This window comes from Camelus dromedarius, chromosome 20 (genome assembly GCF_036321535.1).
Source record: "Camelus dromedarius isolate mCamDro1 chromosome 20, mCamDro1.pat, whole genome shotgun sequence".
In the NCBI taxonomy this organism is placed as follows: Eukaryota; Metazoa; Chordata; class Mammalia; order Artiodactyla; family Camelidae; genus Camelus; species Camelus dromedarius.
This window is the reverse complement of record NC_087455.1, coordinates 20,763,226-20,782,035: the sequence shown is the minus strand read 5'-3', so window position 1 is coordinate 20,782,035 and position 18,810 is coordinate 20,763,226. Positions and strand designations below refer to the sequence as shown.

At 37.1% G+C, this 18,810-nt stretch overlaps 1 protein-coding gene across 1 annotated transcript in view; it reads right to left on the bottom strand.

Moving 5' to 3' along the window:
- CSMD3 (CUB and Sushi multiple domains 3) overlaps positions 1-18,600 on the bottom strand; it is a 1,010,791-nt gene extending 992,191 nt beyond the window's left edge. The window contains exon 1 of the mRNA XM_064476888.1: positions 18,132-18,600. Within this exon, the coding sequence (XP_064332958.1) occupies positions 18,132-18,309 (178 nt within the window). The 5' untranslated portion in view covers positions 18,310-18,600. The remainder of the gene's footprint in view (positions 1-18,131) is intronic.
- Between the last annotated feature and the right edge of the window lie 210 nt (positions 18,601-18,810).

The following is an 18,810-nucleotide window of genomic DNA, read 5'->3' as shown; positions in this document are numbered from 1 at the left end:
TTTAATTTCAACTAGAGAGCGTCCAGAGAAATATATCTGAGGAGGATAGAATTTCAACAAGGTAAAGATGTTTGGTGTATATTTTAAAGTAGGAAATGGGTTTGTTTTGTTTAAAAAAATATATAATTCACTCCAGAATAGCATAAATAGAATAAGAAAGCAAAATAAATATCCCCACACACAAAAACTCTCATGACAAGCATATATATGGTAGACGAAGAATACTAAATTCTGTTACACTGTTAAGTATAAATTGATTAAATTCTATTCTATTAAGAACCACTGGTTCCTCCACAGGATTCACAGGCTTCTGAACCACTAAGAAGTCTATGATCATATATGGAAGCCGTTTCCTCTGGAAACAATGATCAGCCTCAACAGGTTATTATCAGATTTAGACTTGTTTTAACAACAATGTCAGGAAGTCAAACAGAAGACAGAAATCATCAATGGTCAAAGAAGTATGGTGATCATTTTAATTAGAATTTCCAGATTAGTATATTTGGAAATGTCCAACAGAGGACAAGTTGACTTGGAGAAATTTGGCCAGCAGCAACCAACTGAAGAATTATAGAAAATAACATTAGCACCAGAGCTACAGTGTGTGCTGGATATTTGGGGCCAGCTTGATAAAAGATTGGGCTGGTTAGGGGAGTAAAACAGAATTTCCCTGTATTAAAAAGTAATTAATGGTCTAAAGTCTGTTATACGTGTAAAATCACAAAAACATAAAGTCTTGTCATGTAGTCAGATTTAAGTATATTTCACAGTGAAAGCCAAAGAAATGCCTTTTTTAAAGTTTACTTTATGGAGGCAAAAGATATGTTTACTAGCAATGTCATTTGGTGATTTTTTGGGTGGACTGCTTTGCACACAAAGCTCTGCTTGGTGATGGGGCTGATTAAGGGAGAGGAAGATAAACAGATGGTGCCTGCTTGGGTCTGGAATGCCACCCTTTCCCATGGCCCCCATTTTCAAAACACCAGCACAGGGCTCAAATCATGAATCTGCTATGAAACTTTCCTTTTCTTTCTCAAGCTAGCTCATCAGTCTGTCCTGTGACTCCCAGTGCTTTGATCTCCCTTTATAATAGTGTTTATTAAAGTATATTAAAATTATTTGTTCATTTCTTTCCTAGTAGAATGAATTATGAATTCTTTGATGGCATAGAGAGACCATTATTCAACTCTTTCTGATTTTCAAACCCACCATTCTAAACTTAGAGTTAAGTAGACTTAGAAAACAGGAGCTCAGCAAAAGCTTATTGAAGTGAAAATGTCCCCACCCCCCCAAAAAAATGCCCACAAGGCTTAAAACTTACATTTTCATATTTCAGATAACATCCTAAAAATACTTTCAAAACCAATAAAAAGTAGGAATTAAAAATAGTAGAAATTGGAGATTTCCAATAATATTAAAATATATAAGATAGAAAAATTAATAACATCCTAAATAAGAATTACTCAACCAATGAGACTGTATTAAAATTGATCTTACTCAGCTTTACCTAAATTTTAAAAAATGTTTATATACTGAGTGACATAGATATACATAATAAATGAAAAAGCCTTATTATACATCACATATCAAGCAATGCAATATGTTTTGAAATGACAAATAATAAAAAGTATGTAAGTATAAAATAAACTTTCATATGTACTGTCTAAATGAGGGAGGAGATTCAGAACCAAAACTTAAAATATTAGAAAATAATCTTTTGACATAGTGAGATTAATAATACTTTCTCAATGGAGTATTTGGAAAAAATGTTTTACATGCCATAGTAAGACATAAAGAAAAGTTGAAACAGTGAAATGTCTCTTCCTAAAAGTTCAGAAAACAGAAAATCAAATAAAAATGGAAGTAGTAAAACTAAAAGAATAATAAAATTGGGGCAAAACATACTATTTATATTCACATTTCATTCCTAGAAAAATAACAGAATACTTAAACTATGGGTTCAACCCAAAATAAAAGAAAATGGTTTAAAAAATAAAATAAGGAATATAAATAATAAAATGATGATGACTTATGTCAACATTATCAAATCATTTGGAGAAATATAACAGAAATGGAAAAAAAAAAAACATGTAATACCAAAACTGAGGCAAAATATGATTAGAAAAAAAACAGAGTATGCAAGAAAATAATTTAAAGAAATAGCTTTTCATACTCTAAATTTCTAAGAACAAAAAGGTGTTTATTAATGAATCCAGAGATAAAATGAACCAAATACTGGCAAATAGAAGACAATCACAGATGAATGGAAGTCCCGACTGAGGTTAAGCAAGGTTTATACCAAGATTGCAAGTCTGGTCACCATCCAAGGGAAATGATTAATATACCTCATCATTTTAACAGAGAAAACTAGTAAAAAGTATATAATTAGATACATAAATTCCAGAAAATAATCCATAAAGTTTAATATTTATTCTTTAATTAAAACTTTTAAAAGGTACAAAGACCATTTTTAAACTTTTTCATAGCTAAGAATATACATTTAAGCAATTCCAATATAGCATTGATTTACAAAACTGATTATTTGGGTTTAGGGTGTGATTACTTACTTTATCAAGGAGCCTGCTGATTTACAGAAAAGAGCATCTACTCCCAGGCTTATCTGAAATAGCATGTTACAGTAATATATAACAAAAGGTAATTTAAAACCTGAATTATCTCATTAAATGTTTAAGAAGTGCATCTTCTTTTATGTTAATATGTTATTGAATAAATTGAATTAAATATGCTTTGGCATTTTCAAGTAAATAATACAGTAGTCATTGTTGTAATAGTCATTATTTGTGGCAATGTTTACTTCATAAAGCAGTTTCTCATGCGGATCTATTTGGAATCATGATAATGTTAAATTTATAGAGAATATAAAAGAGAGGAGGAATCTGAGCCTAAAGGAAAGATGGCACTTAAGGTCATCTGGCCAGTATGTAGCTAGTATTAGAATCCATGTTCTATCAGATTAGAGATTGAGAATAATCGTAATAAATGTTCCAAAATTAATTGACTCTCTGATGTACTGAATATTATTTGAAAATACATGCTGAAGGGGCCTCACAATGAAAAATTATTTCTGGTAGCAGTGGTAATTTATCAGGGCTCAGTCATTCTTTGGGTTCTTACTGTGATGCTAATGGAAGTAGTGATATTTTGAGCTAAGGGACTTGAGTACGGACCATTCAAGGAAAAGCAGTTGGGTTATAAATTCAAAATGAAAGTAGCAAAGGTGACTCATATTTTTATGCACTGAATACAGATATAATATTTTAATATATTCTCTTATTTCCTAGAAAACATTGGGTATCCAAATAAGTGTGGCCACCATTAATGGAGTTAGAAACATTTGAAGTGTTTAACAACTGAAAGATTAGGGCAATAGAGATTGATTTTTCTGAGTACAAGTTGGACCTAAACTACATTAATGAATTCAATTAACCATAATCCAATTCAAGTCTCCAAATATGTATTGAGTGCCTATTCTGTTTATAAGGTACTTATTAAAGCATGGAGATCCCATGCTGGGGATTTAAGATTTTTGGCATATTCCTTTTTACTTGGTAAGAGTCATGAGTTAAGGAAACATGTTTCATTTCTTTTATACGTCTAAGAAATTAATTCACAGAAAGATTTCCAGGAAGTCTGGGCTACTGAAACTAAAGAATATAAGTAAATATGAAATGAGACTTTATACACACACTATTTTACTGTGTGTAAAAAATACAGGAAAAAAATACAGTTTCAGGCAGCAGTAAATATAATTCCTAATAATAGCATCATAGCACCTAAGCTTTCCCCACGGAATATATATATGTATATGTATTTTTTTTTTATTCTAACAGCAAACTATAACTTAATAAAGGATTCAACAAAGCATGTCCAAACACTAACATGAGGCCTGTCCCTCTGACAACATAACGAGTCTGACCTTTCTGAATTGTTACCCCTGGCTTCCTCTGTTTCCATTGCCTTCTGTTCATCTTGCAGCATGTAAAATAAATTGCTCTGTTCAGAAATACTCACTCCAGAAAAGAAATAACCTTACACATTAGAAAGAATTCAAACTTCATCTCAATCTCTGGAATTTTTGGTCTCCCCTCAAAGTCAATGAAATCCCATTTGGTGTGAAGAAAAGAACAAGGGTTTTGAGTTGTGCAGGCATGGTTTGAACTCAGTTTTCTCCACTTGCTAGCTACTTTCCTCTTTCTAAGTTGCTTCCTCAGATTTAAAAAGGAGCTAAGTCTGTCACTCAAGGTTGAGGTGCTTGCATGAGAGACACTCAGTCTACAGCAGACAATGAAAAGATGTCTTTTCCTGTCCGAAGATGAGAAAAGAAATGAGGAATCAGAATTAGAAATGCTTAATAACTTATCTGACTGAGGGAAGTGTACTTTGGAGAAGAAAAGAACTATTATAAAAATTGAAATAACAATATAGGAGGCAAAATTCATAAATTATGAATATTTGTGCTTAAATATATAATTCATAAGAATGCATATACTTCTTATTTAAAATTGTGTTTATTCACTATCAACAAACTTTTATTGACTGCTTTTAATATGGGGTTTAAGAAATACTTGAAATATTTGTAACACAATTGCTTCTTTTATCAAAACACCCTTCTCAGAACTTGCTGAATAGGCAAAGATCACTTGTTTCAAACCCTGACCCAGTCTAATTTTATACATTTTCATAGTTTTCATGAAATCTGGCTGTACATCTTCTAGGTGGTTTCTCTGAGATTCTCTTGTGTACTAACAATAATCAAGCCAGCCTGAGAGCCTATCCACTGCATTTTACGCAAGGAGTCTGTGTTATATGACCCTATCCTTATATGTAATTTCTCAGTAATAATCTGAAAGAAAAAAAGAGTTGGAACTTGAGGATTAAAAGCCAAATGAATGGAAAGGCCGTGCAGGTTTGTTTGCTTGCATAATATAGTTTTGAGAAATGTAAAGTGAACCCACTCTTCTTTGTTAAAATGAAGAAAGGAAGGATATTAGTCAACACATCCTGCAAATTATCTCTCATGTATTAGTTTGGGATTTCAATAAATGGCGCTAATGGAGAATGTATTGTGGAGAGTGTTGAAAATTCACCATGATGTACATAGAAATACATTCCTTCAGTTGTACCAAATTGAGTAAAACAACTTATGTTACACAAAGCTCTTTTATCTCAAGCTTCTAAATTTTTTTTGCTGAAGTAATCAGAATGGAAAAGATAGCAGTTTACATAAACAATGGAAACATTTGGTTTTGATCTTAAAGCTTAGAAATAGGAAAAAAAATTAATATTTGTGTATTTATATAAATATTAAATCTGATTCATACACATTAAATCATTAGATCACAAAGAAATCAGCTTTGTGGAATGTGGGAAGGTACAGGTGATGGCCATTTGAAGTAGGATGTTGGTTCAAATGTTAAAATAACATGAATTATCAAAGTAATTAATGTGAGGGGAATGAGGAAAATGTAAAATACAAGATAAAAATTTGATGAGTGTCTTAATCTTGTAAAGATACATCATTTTACTTACCTCCTGTGTAGCAAAATTGGCATTAATCCAATGCCAGCATTTCATCAAATATTCAGCATTTCAGTATAATCATTCATAGATCCTTCTATTGCTCTTTTAATCACATATTAAAAAACAATACAAAAGAAAACATAATCTACTTACTGAAACACTGTTCCCCTAACACACATCTCCAAAAAAGACAAAAATATGAAGTTAAAAACTATGACAAAATCTGTTATATTTATATTTATTTATTTCTTTTACTCTTTGCATGTGTTGACCTTGATAAGTTAGCTCAAGGTTTATTTCATGTGAATCACTAAATGAAGGAGCAGAGATTTGAATTTAAATTTGAAAGTATTTAACAAGCCAGTGAGGAGTTCTGAGGCAGGAACTAACATGGAAAAAAGAATGGGTAAGAAGCACAATTTGCTGATTATAAACTATTATATAACTGTACAAACACTGTTATAGAAGTACATGTGGGATCTTCATTAATACTGGATAAACTATATCACCTGGCTGTAGACATGAGAGTCAATAAATATTTTAATTGAAAATTAAGGGCAAATTACATGAGATTAGATCACAAAATGATGCATTTCATTGGAAAGCTTCAAACAATATCTGTAGGACGTTAATATTTACCTGTGATAGGATAAAGATTTAATATAGAGAATCTGTAAATAAACTATATTGGTATTTCATGATAAAAGAATCACATTGAGAGAGCTAAACAATTGCATGATTTTCTTTGGTTTTATGTTCACAGAAATCCTCCTTCAAAATGAAGTCTATCTTCTCTTACAGTAGTGACTAGATATTCGTCTTTATATTTTCAAAGTTTAGGTAAGGGCATGACCCACACTTTCCCTCAAATAAATGATTGATGGCTGAAGGAATGTGTGGATGACTCTCAGAACTGAAATGTAAGCCACTGTTTTTTTCTTCTGTGGAAACGAAATCTACAGACCACTGTATGTTTCATAACTCCTAACCTAAACTTGTCAATATCATAGTAGTCAATTCAAAATAATACTGTTCTAATAAAAGGTGTAATAAACCAAACTTGACTTAACAAAGAGAAAATGATAGAAAGAAATATTTACATGAAATAGCACAAGATATAACCTAATATGTCTAACATCTTTCTATTTATTTTGAGGCCTTTGAGAATTTTGCTTTTGAAAGAATTTTATAATTAGAATGTAGTCTTTCTAAGATAGTGAGATTGCAATAATCTATGCAATGAAGTGAGCTTCAAAATATTGAAAAATGGCTGATTGCTAAGGACTTAAACATTGATAATATTTAAAAATTAAGTTCAAAATGTCATTTCTGATTTTCATCTATTAATATATTAATGAACACTGCCAAGCTAACATAGATATTAAAGATTTCCTAGCACTTTGCTAGAAAATTGATTTTAAGGGTTTCTGTTTGACCTCCTTTAAAAAGATTTAACAGATAAAAGGGCACTCAAGTACTAGTAAAATTTATAGATGAAAGATTTTTTTTTTAAAGCCGTGAAAAGAGCATTGAACATGAATTCAATACAGGTAATCATGGGCCTGTTAGCATTTCCATTGCAAACTTCACTTAGTAGAGTTTATGATCTCCATCATCTTATAAACTATTAAGCTAGAAGTTGGCACACAAATTAACAGCCTAGATGCAAATTTGTTTACACAAAATATTTGAATCAGTTCAGCTGTTTTGATTTAGGCATCAGCCAAAAAACCTTAACTCAGAGTTTCTCGATATATGTGAACACTGAGTAAATATTTTTTCTAGACTACATAGTTCAGTCAGTTAGAGCACAGAGCCAAGAAATTCAAGGTACTGCATTTCATCTCCAGGAGATTCAGTTGTGTTTATTCTGCCTGTTCTCCTAACTTTGATCCGTTATCTTACAAATGCAGCTTTTAGCAACACAGAGCTCAATATTAGAACATACAGATAGATCAGCATAAATTCATTATCAACATTTGGGGGAAATTCAAGCTACAAACCTCCAATAACAGAAAAGTCATATCTGCATATAAAAATACAGTTTCAACGTTGAAAACAAAACCATTCCTAAAAATTACAAATTAACCTGAAGTTAAAGTCTTTTAACAGTATGTTATTTTGCTTTCATAGAATAATAACAAAGTAGACTTATTTTCACTTCTCTATATTAAAATTCTCATAACTAAATACAGCTTAAAATTGTATTTTATTGACTCAGTTGATCAGCCTCAGATATTATAAAAGAAAATGAAATTAAAAACATTTTTTCCTCATGTTTTTCACATCAGACAACCCTCATTGTGTAAACAAACAAGGAAAAAAAAATATGTCCCTGTAGAAAACTAAAATAGATATTTGAGAAATTAGAATAACATCAAACAATAAAACACAGCTGATAACTTTATTAAGTAGCTGTGAATAAATAAACAAGTGGCTAATGGGAATATGAACAAGCTCAACAAAAAGGCATTTTAATTATCAATCCTTTTCCCTTTTCCCTCACCAAGATTATGAAAATAAAACATCAAGTCAACTTGTGATTTAAAATTTCAATAAACTAAAATGAATTAGTACAATTATAGGATCAATTTTAAAATGGAGAACTTGGCTAACATTTAGTCAGTTTTCAACATTAAATGAAATTGTGGAATGTATAATTGTAGGAAATAGACTTTGAGATGTATTAGAGGTGTACATTTATCCCTGACTTTTGGCAACCTTGGAGAGATCTACATCTAGCTGTCATAAGAGTCAAGACTATTTAAAATAAGCCATCCCATAACAAAATGTCCAATGTAATAAGCATATTCTATAACTAATACATACAAAATCATTATTAGAATATTTGAGCTTTAACATTGAAAATAAGAGTTAAGATATCTCTAAAAATATACCCACAAAAAAGTTTTAATAATGCAAATAGAAAAGGCAGGTTCATTTTTGGGAATCTGAAGTTCAGAAAAGATGAAAGTACAATAGTACTTCTGGTTGCATATGAAAATACATTTTATCATATTAAAAAGAAAGTGAAATGCTAATTTTGAGGACTTAAATATAATTTAATGCATCTTTTTTTTTCTTTTGTAGACAATGATATATGGGGACAATGCCCCCATTTAATCTTTAGATTGCATGTTAAGTTTCTTATTTACCAATATTACTACACTCATGCATCTATGTCTTCAGAAAGTATTGTTTTGAGTCTGGTCAGGATTTGTGGATAAGGACCGTTGTCTCTATTCTCAAGGAGCTTTACTCCCATAAACCAGTTAGGATTAAATAGAGGCTCATAACGCAGTACCCAAGAGAAACATGCACTGAGCAGAGAATAGAAAGACTATTTTGCACTCTCTTACTTGGCAAGTCTCTTCATCTCTCTGAACCACCTCTTCTTTAAGTGAAGATGCACAGCTACATCCGTACTTTTAACTAAGGTGGAAAGAAGTATGGGAGGAAGTAGACCAAGTGGATGAAGCTGAAATATGAATGCTTTTTAAAAAGCACCTTCCCTTGCCCCCACAAATAAATCTAATGTACATTCTCTGACTAATAGACACTAGACAAATATGTTATAAGGGCTTTCCTATTCTTAAAATTCTGTAGAAGCAAATGGAAGATTAAAGTACCAAATGGAACAAATTTATTTGCCAAGGTTTATAATACAACTGGTAAATGATTTTTATACCAGCGTGTTATTTCATATGTGAAGTTCATAAATTCATCTGCAGTCATAAATTTTAAATTTTCCTCAGGAGCAGTGGTTTAGAATCTAAGGGTTATAAGTTTTGATTCTGTTGTTTTGCCCTTATTGCACTAAATAGTTTTATATCTTATAGAGACATATTTAACTTATGTATTGTTGTGCATTTAATTCACTTACTATTGCTCATATAACTGGAAAATATTGTTCATATTTATCTTACAGAATCATTAAGAGAATAAAGTTCGGCAAGTTGAGTAAAAGATGTTGAAAATTATAAAGCTGAGAAGTTATGTATTATTGTAGCCATAAGGTATCTATATACACACACATATATACTGCACAAGAATATTAATTTTAGGCTCTCTTTTAAATACATTCTCAAGACCTCAGTTTTTCTCTTAAAAATGAAGAGTTTTAATTAGTAGCTTAGTCATTTATAGTTTTAGCTTTTGATGAGTCTATGAACTAATGAATCTATTATCATTTCAGATTTCACCCAAATACTAGCTAGCCATATGATCCTGGAAAGTCACTGCACCTCTCTGGCCCCAGGAAATGTGGATAATTTGTAAATGGAGATAAGAATCTGTACATAAGAGATAACAGCTATCTCACAAGATGCTTGTTAGAGTTCAAAGCAAGAAAATGAGAGAGAGAACCATTGTTTGAGATAACACACTCTGTACAGAACTCCCCACTGCTCATATTTTATACAGTAAATGCACATGCCTATTTTGGTACCACTTCCCCAAATGTAATAATGTCTTATATCCTGTCTATATATGAAGCACCTCTGAGCAGTCTGGAGTCAGCCTTGCATAATGGACTTGTATAATGGAAAACTATAGCATAACTGTTGCTTTTTCAATGTTATTTAAGATTTTAAAAATCTACTTTGCAGAGTCTATTTCCATTTATAAATTTCCTTTTAAAGTGATATCCAACCGTATTTTTTAAATTGTCATACTTAAAAAGAAAACCTCACTATTACTTTAAACTATATAATCATAAATATTCCTCTAAAATTTGCTAACATAAAGCAAAGGAAGGAAGGACTTTATAATCTTGAACATTACAAACTCAGCTTTGAAGAGAATTACTCATTACATTTTATGTATTTCAATCACTTTCTAAACTTTTAAACACTTCAAGTTTAGCAGCATTCATTATTTTGGAAATTTTACTCCCATATCTTGACAAGACTTTAAAAATACTTCACACATCATTAAAATTGATGATAACCCCTTAACATTATTGATTATTCTTACATGATTAATATTTATAACATATGCTATTACTTTTATGGTAGAGTTATCCATGAGACCATCATCTTATATAGATCATGTGAGAGATATGTGCAGATGTAAATGCAGATGAGAGAGAATGCATACATCACATGTTAATATGGCCCAAACATATTATAAACATGAAGAAAATAAATTAGGAACAGATTTGTTTAAATTCAAAAGCTTTCAAATAAGAAATTGTGTCTAGATTAAGAGAAGAAATAGGAATTTGATTTTTAAATACTAGCCCTCAAAGTTCTTTATAAGACATTAAAAAACAGTCAATACACTGGTTTTATTTGTATAGGCTTATGGCATCAAGAAATAGACTTTATTGAAGATTTGATTAGTTAGTTGATATACGTATTATATTAGTCTTAGATACATGTTCAATCCATAATTGTTTTTTGTCTTTTACTAAATAAGTAGTTAACATTGAAAAAATTGCCACAAAGCATATAACCACTAATATTCTTACATAGTACTAATTGATACATGGTACTTAGATATTAACTTTTGTGACTGTTTTCATTGGTGCTATCTGAGCAAACTCTGTAGTCAAATTGATATGGTATAGTAAAAAGTGAGTTGAACATGAACTTGAATGCCCAGTGGTATAGTCTCAGTTCTGGAGATAACTAACTTTGTAACTTAGTGAGAAATCACTTATCCTTTCTAGGCATGTGCATTTACTGTATAAAATATCAGCAGCCAACTAGCTGGTGTTTAAGAATTTTTCCAGCCCTAAAAATACCCTGGATTTGTGACAAGAGAGTTAACAGATTCGTGTAAGTACATTAATCAATCAATATGAAAATAAATCAATATTGGGTTGCAATGGATGATATTAGCCCAGGAGTAGGGGTAACATTTTTAAGCTGTGGGTCTGCCCATGATTCATAGAGCCAACAGCTGAAGCAACTGTCTAAAGGTGATAAGCTGAGATTTCAGAGTGTTTCTCCAATGTATAATAGCCTGGGAACTTAGCCAAAGTGAGATAATAGCTAGTGAGAAGATGCTACATTTTTTATTTACTGCTGTGGACAAGTTAGGGCTGGTGGTGTTAGGGATGAAGTGTATTTTAATAATACTGATGATAGCTACTAGTTTCAGGCACTATATATGTTAGATGTATAATCTTCCTACTGAAATTCTAATTTCCCTTTTAATAGCTAATGAAACTGAAGCTTAGGAAAATGGAGTAGCTAGTACAAAGATGGTTCCTGGCAGAATCATTATTTGACTTCAGGTCTTGTGGCTCCAGAGCCCTTGCCCTTTCTACTTTACTGTAGTGGTTCTCAAATTTTAAAGCACATCAGAATTACCCGGATGACTTGTTAAAAACACCAGTGTTGGTGCCCAAAGACCAGGGCATCTGTTTCAACAGGCCTGTGGTGGGGACCTGAGGATTCATATTCTTAACAAGTTTCCAGAGGGTGCTGATGCTACTTGTCTATGTTCACTTTGAAATCACTGCAATGCAAACATTTATGAGTCAATAGAATAATATTTTGATATCTCATGCCACATGATTACCACTGATATCTTATTATCCAGTTGCAAGGTATATGATGCATATGCTAATCTTGTAAATGTTGACTTTCTGGAAATTTCAAATTGAGTTGTGGGCAATCGGCCATGATTATATAGAAGGTATTAATCCTTAGGAATCCTCAGCCAGCATCAAGCAGTAGCTTAGCAAAGGCAGGATGACATGAAATGCATTTGATGCCTGCAAGACTGGAGGCTTGAGAGAAAGAAAGATGACCATCAGCACAAGAATCTGAGACAAGAATACTGGAAAATATTCAACAGATTGATTTTTCTCAGTGACGTTCATGTAAAAGTGCTATTCTTAATGAGGAGAGCCTCACAAAGGGTCTAATTCTGAGAAAATCTTGTAGATGTGGAGATTGATCTTCCTGGAAAGTACCATGAGTCACCCTACCTGTTCCCTCTGAGAGAGAAAAGATGAATTGGTAATGACAATGTCTGTTCTATCATCCTTACCAGATCTCATGTGAAATCCAAATCAGAACTGCCAGTTTATCCCTAAACTACACACTTCTTTGGATTATGAGTATGAGGAATAGAAGAAAGAGACAGAAAGAGAAGCTATGTATTAATGTTACAATAAAATGCCCTTTAAGTTTTATTGGTATCTTGGGAATTTTTCCCTAATCTTTTCATTTGCAGTCATTTTATCTCTAATCTCTCAAATATGGGAATTCAGAGTAAAGGGTGACATATTTTCTCAGTCATGTTGCCTAAACTAACAGGTTCCTCACCAGACATGTTGCTTGGTGCTTCAAAGTTATTTTGCAATCTGGACAAAATATTGAAAGTATTTAACATCCCAAAGCTCTTTCTGGAGACCCTGATGTTTAGAAGAAAGTCACATCGTGGGACACAAGGAGTATTTTTGTGGCTGTAAGGAAGTGAACTTTAGTAGCTTTCACTTACTTGTATTCGAGATTAGACAAGCATTTTAGCTTTAGAGTTTTTTTTTCCACATGAGTAAAAGCACATTATTAATTGCTCTAACTCCCTTTTTTTTATTAGATCTCACTCATGATAGAGTTTTACTGTACTTAGAATCCTGTATAGATGCCATTTGCTACTGCTTTAATATTTCACTCTCTGTAGACATCAAGTTGTGTGTTCAGGGAAAAGACGTGTACCCAACATCCATTTAACTACCCTGCAAATTGTAATGCGAATTAAAATCATGAACATTTATAACAACTACTGCAACTAAACCTAGGCTCCTAGAGTACTTAATCATTGAGTAATTCTACCCCTTTTCTCCTTGAAGGATCTCAAAGGAGCTGGCATCATGTTTTCAAGAACCTGAAACCTGCTCCTTAATTCTGCTCACACACTCTTCCTACAGGGGCTTGATGCAGCCCCTACGTCGCCCCCCTTCCCCAACCCCCTCAACAATCAGAAGATTGGGGAAAATACAGTGCTGCAAAATGACACTTCCCAGTGATTTCAAGAAGAAAACTATCCAGGGGAACTTTAGCTCAGAATTCTGGGAGCTGTTCAAGCCTTTACAGGGCAGTAAATTGGGTAGGCTTAGCAACTCAGTGGTGCAAAGCCTCCCCAAAGGCTCCGTGTTCAAGAAGGGAATCTGCCTGCTCTCTGAGTCTATCTTTTTTTCTTTGGTCGTCCTGCTTCATTATTATTCTGCATTGCACTGCAATCCTCGTGCGTGTCCCGCTTTCAGCCCTCAGCTGGCCTCTCTAGCGAGGCTGGGAGAGGACCACACGGCAACCGGGAGGACCTGGTACTGTTTCATTTCTTCTGCCCTTTCCCCTAGGGTCCAACAAAGCCCTTGTGGCGATTCAACCCTGGGACTGCCCCTCCCACCCCCAGCTTGCTTTCCTTCCAGCGACACAGCTGGGCTGGGGATGAGGGGGATGGTAGCAGAGCAGCAGTCCTCATTACTTGCTCCCCAATGAGTTTTCGAACGCCCCGGGAGCCTGTTAGAGAAGTTGTTTCAGTGAGGGCAGTGCTGAGGTCAGCTTAGGGAAAGGGAGCTTTCTCGGAGCCTCCACCTGATCACGCGACATCAGTGGCCACAGCACCACCGACCATCTAGAGTCCCGGGAACAGAAACGTACTGTTTGTAACCACCACCCGTTTCCGCCTCGGACACACACCCACATCCTCTCTCAAGGGCTCCAAAGGCTCCTTGGTTTCAATCCATGTGGACCTCCTTCTCCCAGCAACACACACATACACACACACACACACACACACACACACACACACACACACACACACACACGCACTCCCTCACTCTCGAGTCAAAGGCCAAGACCAGCGCTCAGTTTCAACCCCAGGTGGTCCATGAAAATTTCAGGGAGTCCGACTTCCTAGAAGCATAAAGTAGTCCCAGAGGAAACAGATGGGAGGGATACCTGTCCATACTGTAGCAGGACAGGGACACCCGACTCAAACATGAAGGTTCTCTCTCAGCATCTGTCTCAGTCTTGCTAACCTCAGGGGAAGGGTTTTGATGGTGGCGGTGGCAGTGGGTGGCTTTGTGTTTGCTGTTGTTACTGTTTTGTAAAGACATTAACCCAACCTACCAACCTCTGAAAAACTCCCGCAAGACAGGACAGAAAATTTCCTGACATTGCTGTCAGATCAGACTGTCAGCTTCAGGTTGGAGAGTGAGGGTTATCAGTCGAGTGGACAAGCACGGGGCTGAAACCTCCGGCGCGGCCACCTTGGGGTGAGTGAATGGAGCTAATGAACGTTGCTGGCAGCATTCCCGCCTCATGGACACCGAGAGCCTTTCCAGTAAGTAATTAACCGCGGGAGAGGGTGTGAGCTCCGCTCTTCCAGAAGAGCTCTGTGGCAAGAGTAATACCCAGAGCACAAGGAAACGTAGATCCTTCTCGAATTCCGGGGTCCTACGAGAAGCCCTGAAAGCAGCTCTGGCACAGGGTGGGAGAGGCTGCCCACAGGCTCCCTCCAGCTGTGCCCCGAGGTCGGTGCCTTCTGTACCTTCCCTGCACGATTTGTGCACTCCCCCGGGAGCTCCGGAGAAGGAGCGTGGGAAAGCACCCCGCGAGTGTCTGTTTACGTGGGCGGGACATTTAAGCACGACTTGGAGATTCACAGTTTCTATCTGATTGAAACCTAAAACAGACGCTGCAGCTGCAGTCTGCGTTTCAGAAACCTCAGCTTGCTTGTGTGTGTGTGTGTGTGTGTGTGTGTGTGTGTGTGTGTGTGTGTGTGTGTGTGTGTCTCAGCCTGAAATAGGTATGCGTCAAGTCTAAACATCCCCTGCCCTGCCTCTCCCCACCCCCCAATTTGGTGCCCTCTATGGCCTTTTATTTCAGATGGTGACAGTGGAGATAAAATGCCCAGATAGGGCTGCGTCTCTTTTCAACCCCGCTGGAGTTGTTCAGGCCTACTACTGAAAGCCACTTTGTCTTCTACTCTGAGGCGTTTCCTCCCATTGAGCCTTTTTGTCATTGCTGTCACAGGCAGAGGTGAAATGGTGGAGGGATGAAAAATGTGGACAGAAGGTGGAATTCTCGGGCCGGAGCTGTTCACCTGGAAAAGCGCGTACCTCCAACTTCCTGAACCCCAGCACTAGTCTGGATTAGGACCTGCAGAGCCCTTTGAAGGACTCCCCATCCTGAGCTTCCCCGTGGGCCTGAAAGACCGGAAGAAAAACAGTGTGGAAGACAAAAGAGGTCATAGACATTGGGGGAAACAATATTGGAGCCATTGCAGCAATTTCAGTTTTAGGAAAAGTCTTGAGACTCAGGTGAAATTAAAACAAAATAAGGAGAAAGGGGAAGAGAAGAAGAAACAACTATCAACGTTGGCACCACTGGTTGACCAGGAGCAGGTCGATAGCAAAGCGCCTCTGTAAGTTTGTGTCTCAGAATTTGAGGACAGCGCTCCAAGTTGTAAAATATAGGAGATGCCTTTCAAGTGGCAGATAAGTGGAAATGAAGAACCTTATTTACCATTAAAAAAATTTTAGTGGTCTGTAGAAAATTGATTTTGGACGGGATCAAAGCAGAGTGTGAAATACTCCTTCTTCCCAATGTCCTCGAAACTGGTATATACTCAGTGGACTGATTATCTCTGTCCAGAGTACAGGAGAGGAATCCCATTTCCAGTGCCATTCAAAGCAAGCCAACATGCCGTTCTTTTCTATCGGCGCGTCTTATCGAGAAAATACGGTAGGTGCGGGCCGCCGGGCTGTAATTGCAGGCGGCGCGGCTCGTGTTTGTCAAGCTGGCGTGCTCTCCCTGCTTCGGAGACTCCCTCTCTCCATCTGCCCCCCGAATGTGTTTTGACTCAACAGGTATCACATGAAAACTGCCACTTAACCCTCGGTCATCTTCTAGCAGGGCCACCTCAACGTTTTTCTTGCCACGAGCTGTTGCTGGCTCCCTGCGCCTCCCCCACGCGGAACGCGCGTCTAGCAGGCAGCCCCAGGGCCATCCATTAACCACCGACTCCCGGTGGTAGGCGAACTAAGCATAAATGTGAGGCTCCTCACATGTCGAGCCGGCGGCGAAAAGCCCTTGTAAGCAACTACTCGGCAGTGTAGTTACGCCGTTTAGGACAAGCGTTTTGGCTTAGAGCTGCGCTAAGACTCTAAGGGGAGAATCAAGCTTTAAGGAGCAGGTTGGGATTACAAGGCGGTTGCTGCCACAGAGATCAGGGACGACTTCTTGGCATTTAGGGATATAAATTAAAATTCGAGACATGCCACCCATCACTGGTCCTATTAGAGGAAGAGGTAACCCCTCCAGCTCCCTCCACCCAAAACATGAATTATCATTTCCACTGAATGCAAATGGGCTCCCTTCTGTGGGGGGACAGCCAGCTGCAAGCTGGACAATAAACTGTTTCATAGAGACGCGGCCCGATTGCGGTTCAGAGGCACTCCTTTACAAAGGAAGAAGCGTCCAGTTTGTGTTGACAGCGGTGGCGCGCCTGGGCCAAACTCGCTCCCCCTCCACCCGCCAACGCACACACACCGCCCACCCCCGACACACAGACACCCAGGGTTTGAAACTAGCTCCACTGAAAACGACATCCGTCGCGTCGATGTGAGCTGCCATGAGTATGGGGAGGTGATTGTTCAAAAATGATGGCATGAGTCATAAACACCGCCTGAGTATTCTTTGCAGCAATTAATGGGCAGCAGGGTGCAGGAGAAGTTGTAGAACAGAGCTGGGGATCTATTTTCTCCCTGAGGACAGCTCTCCTTCCAATGATCCTGACTGTCCCTTGCCTTCCTGCTTAGGGATAAATTTTACATCCCACCCATTCCCCTCCCCTCCTTGTCTGTGCATGTGACACTCACTCTCTACCTGTCTGAACGCCGAGACTTGCTGGGGATTTTCTTTTTGGTCGTCGGCTAACGACTTTCCTCCTACCTTCATTCATCCCCAAAGGTGGCTGTTTACACTTCGTGGCATCTCAGACCTTTTAAAAGCCCCCATTTAAACCCAAACCTCTACCACAGGACCTAGGGAAGCTCCCCTATCATTTATCAACACACAAGAGGCCACGTAGAAATAATTCACATATGCATGCACACATTCATGTTGGGGGGAGGGAGATGCTTGGAAGACCTCTGTGCTCTACAGCATTTAAAATAAGCACATTCTTAACATGCCGGTAACTTTCCTTCCTGAAAGGGTTAAAATGCATTTAAACAAGCGTCTTTAATATAAATATTACAGCCAAAGCATCTAACCTCACTGGTTTGACTAGAAATCAAGGTAATCCTCACCACCAAGAAAGTCTTGCAGAGGAATTCTGCCTGGATATCCACTAGTTAGAGGCTATAGGAACCAACTCACGTATTCGGTTGAGCATACTGCAAGAATATTTATTGAGCACAAGCTCAATCACTGCATTGAACGCCAAATCTGGCAAGCAAAATGCATTTCCTATCTGAGGGGGGAAAAGGAGCTGTGAATCAACTCCTTCTTCAGTATTATCAAGATTATTTTATCAGTGCAAATTGCAAAGTAAGCGACCTCTCTCCAGCGACAAGTCAACTCACCTCCATCCAAAGCAGAGGGGACCCCCGAAAGCAAACCTACCTTTCACACAAGACACCGTCAATAAAAAGACGAGGTTCCAAAATGTAAATCCACTTTTAATCCCCATTTTCTTCATCAGGATGAAGTCTAGGCGGCCACATTTAGCGCATTTTCTCGTGCCAGGCTTCGGGGGTTTGGATTCCTTTGCTCGGCTTTCCCCTTTGCGGATCCCTTTCATATTATTCTCGAGCTCCTAATTCCTGCTCCTCAGCTCGGCGCAGTGGAGTTGTTGCTGTTGTTGGTGCGCGGTCACAGCTCGGAGTGAATGGTGTTTCTGGGATACCACAGCAACCTTGACGAGGACTCAACCATCTCTCTCCAACGGGGGCACAAAGTCTCCGCTACTCTGGATTCTGTCTTTTCTTGTGCGTTTTTCCCCTCCACCAAAATCTACCCCAATTCTAGCTCGTTATAGCAACCACCAGAAACCACTAGTGAGCGTCTTAGAGCCCGGCTCCTCTCTTAGACAAACTCCCCACAATATTTGAAATTAAGGGGCTTGATTTTTTTCCCCCGAATAGATCAATTCTGCCTGTAAAAGAAACCCAAGAAATATTGTATTAGTGAGCTCTCCTTTGCAGCCTGTGAATATAGAAGCACGTTAAAGGAATATTTTAATCGGAGAATCTGTGTTGCTTTTGGGGAAACCGTGATAATAATGAATCGGACTCCATCGATG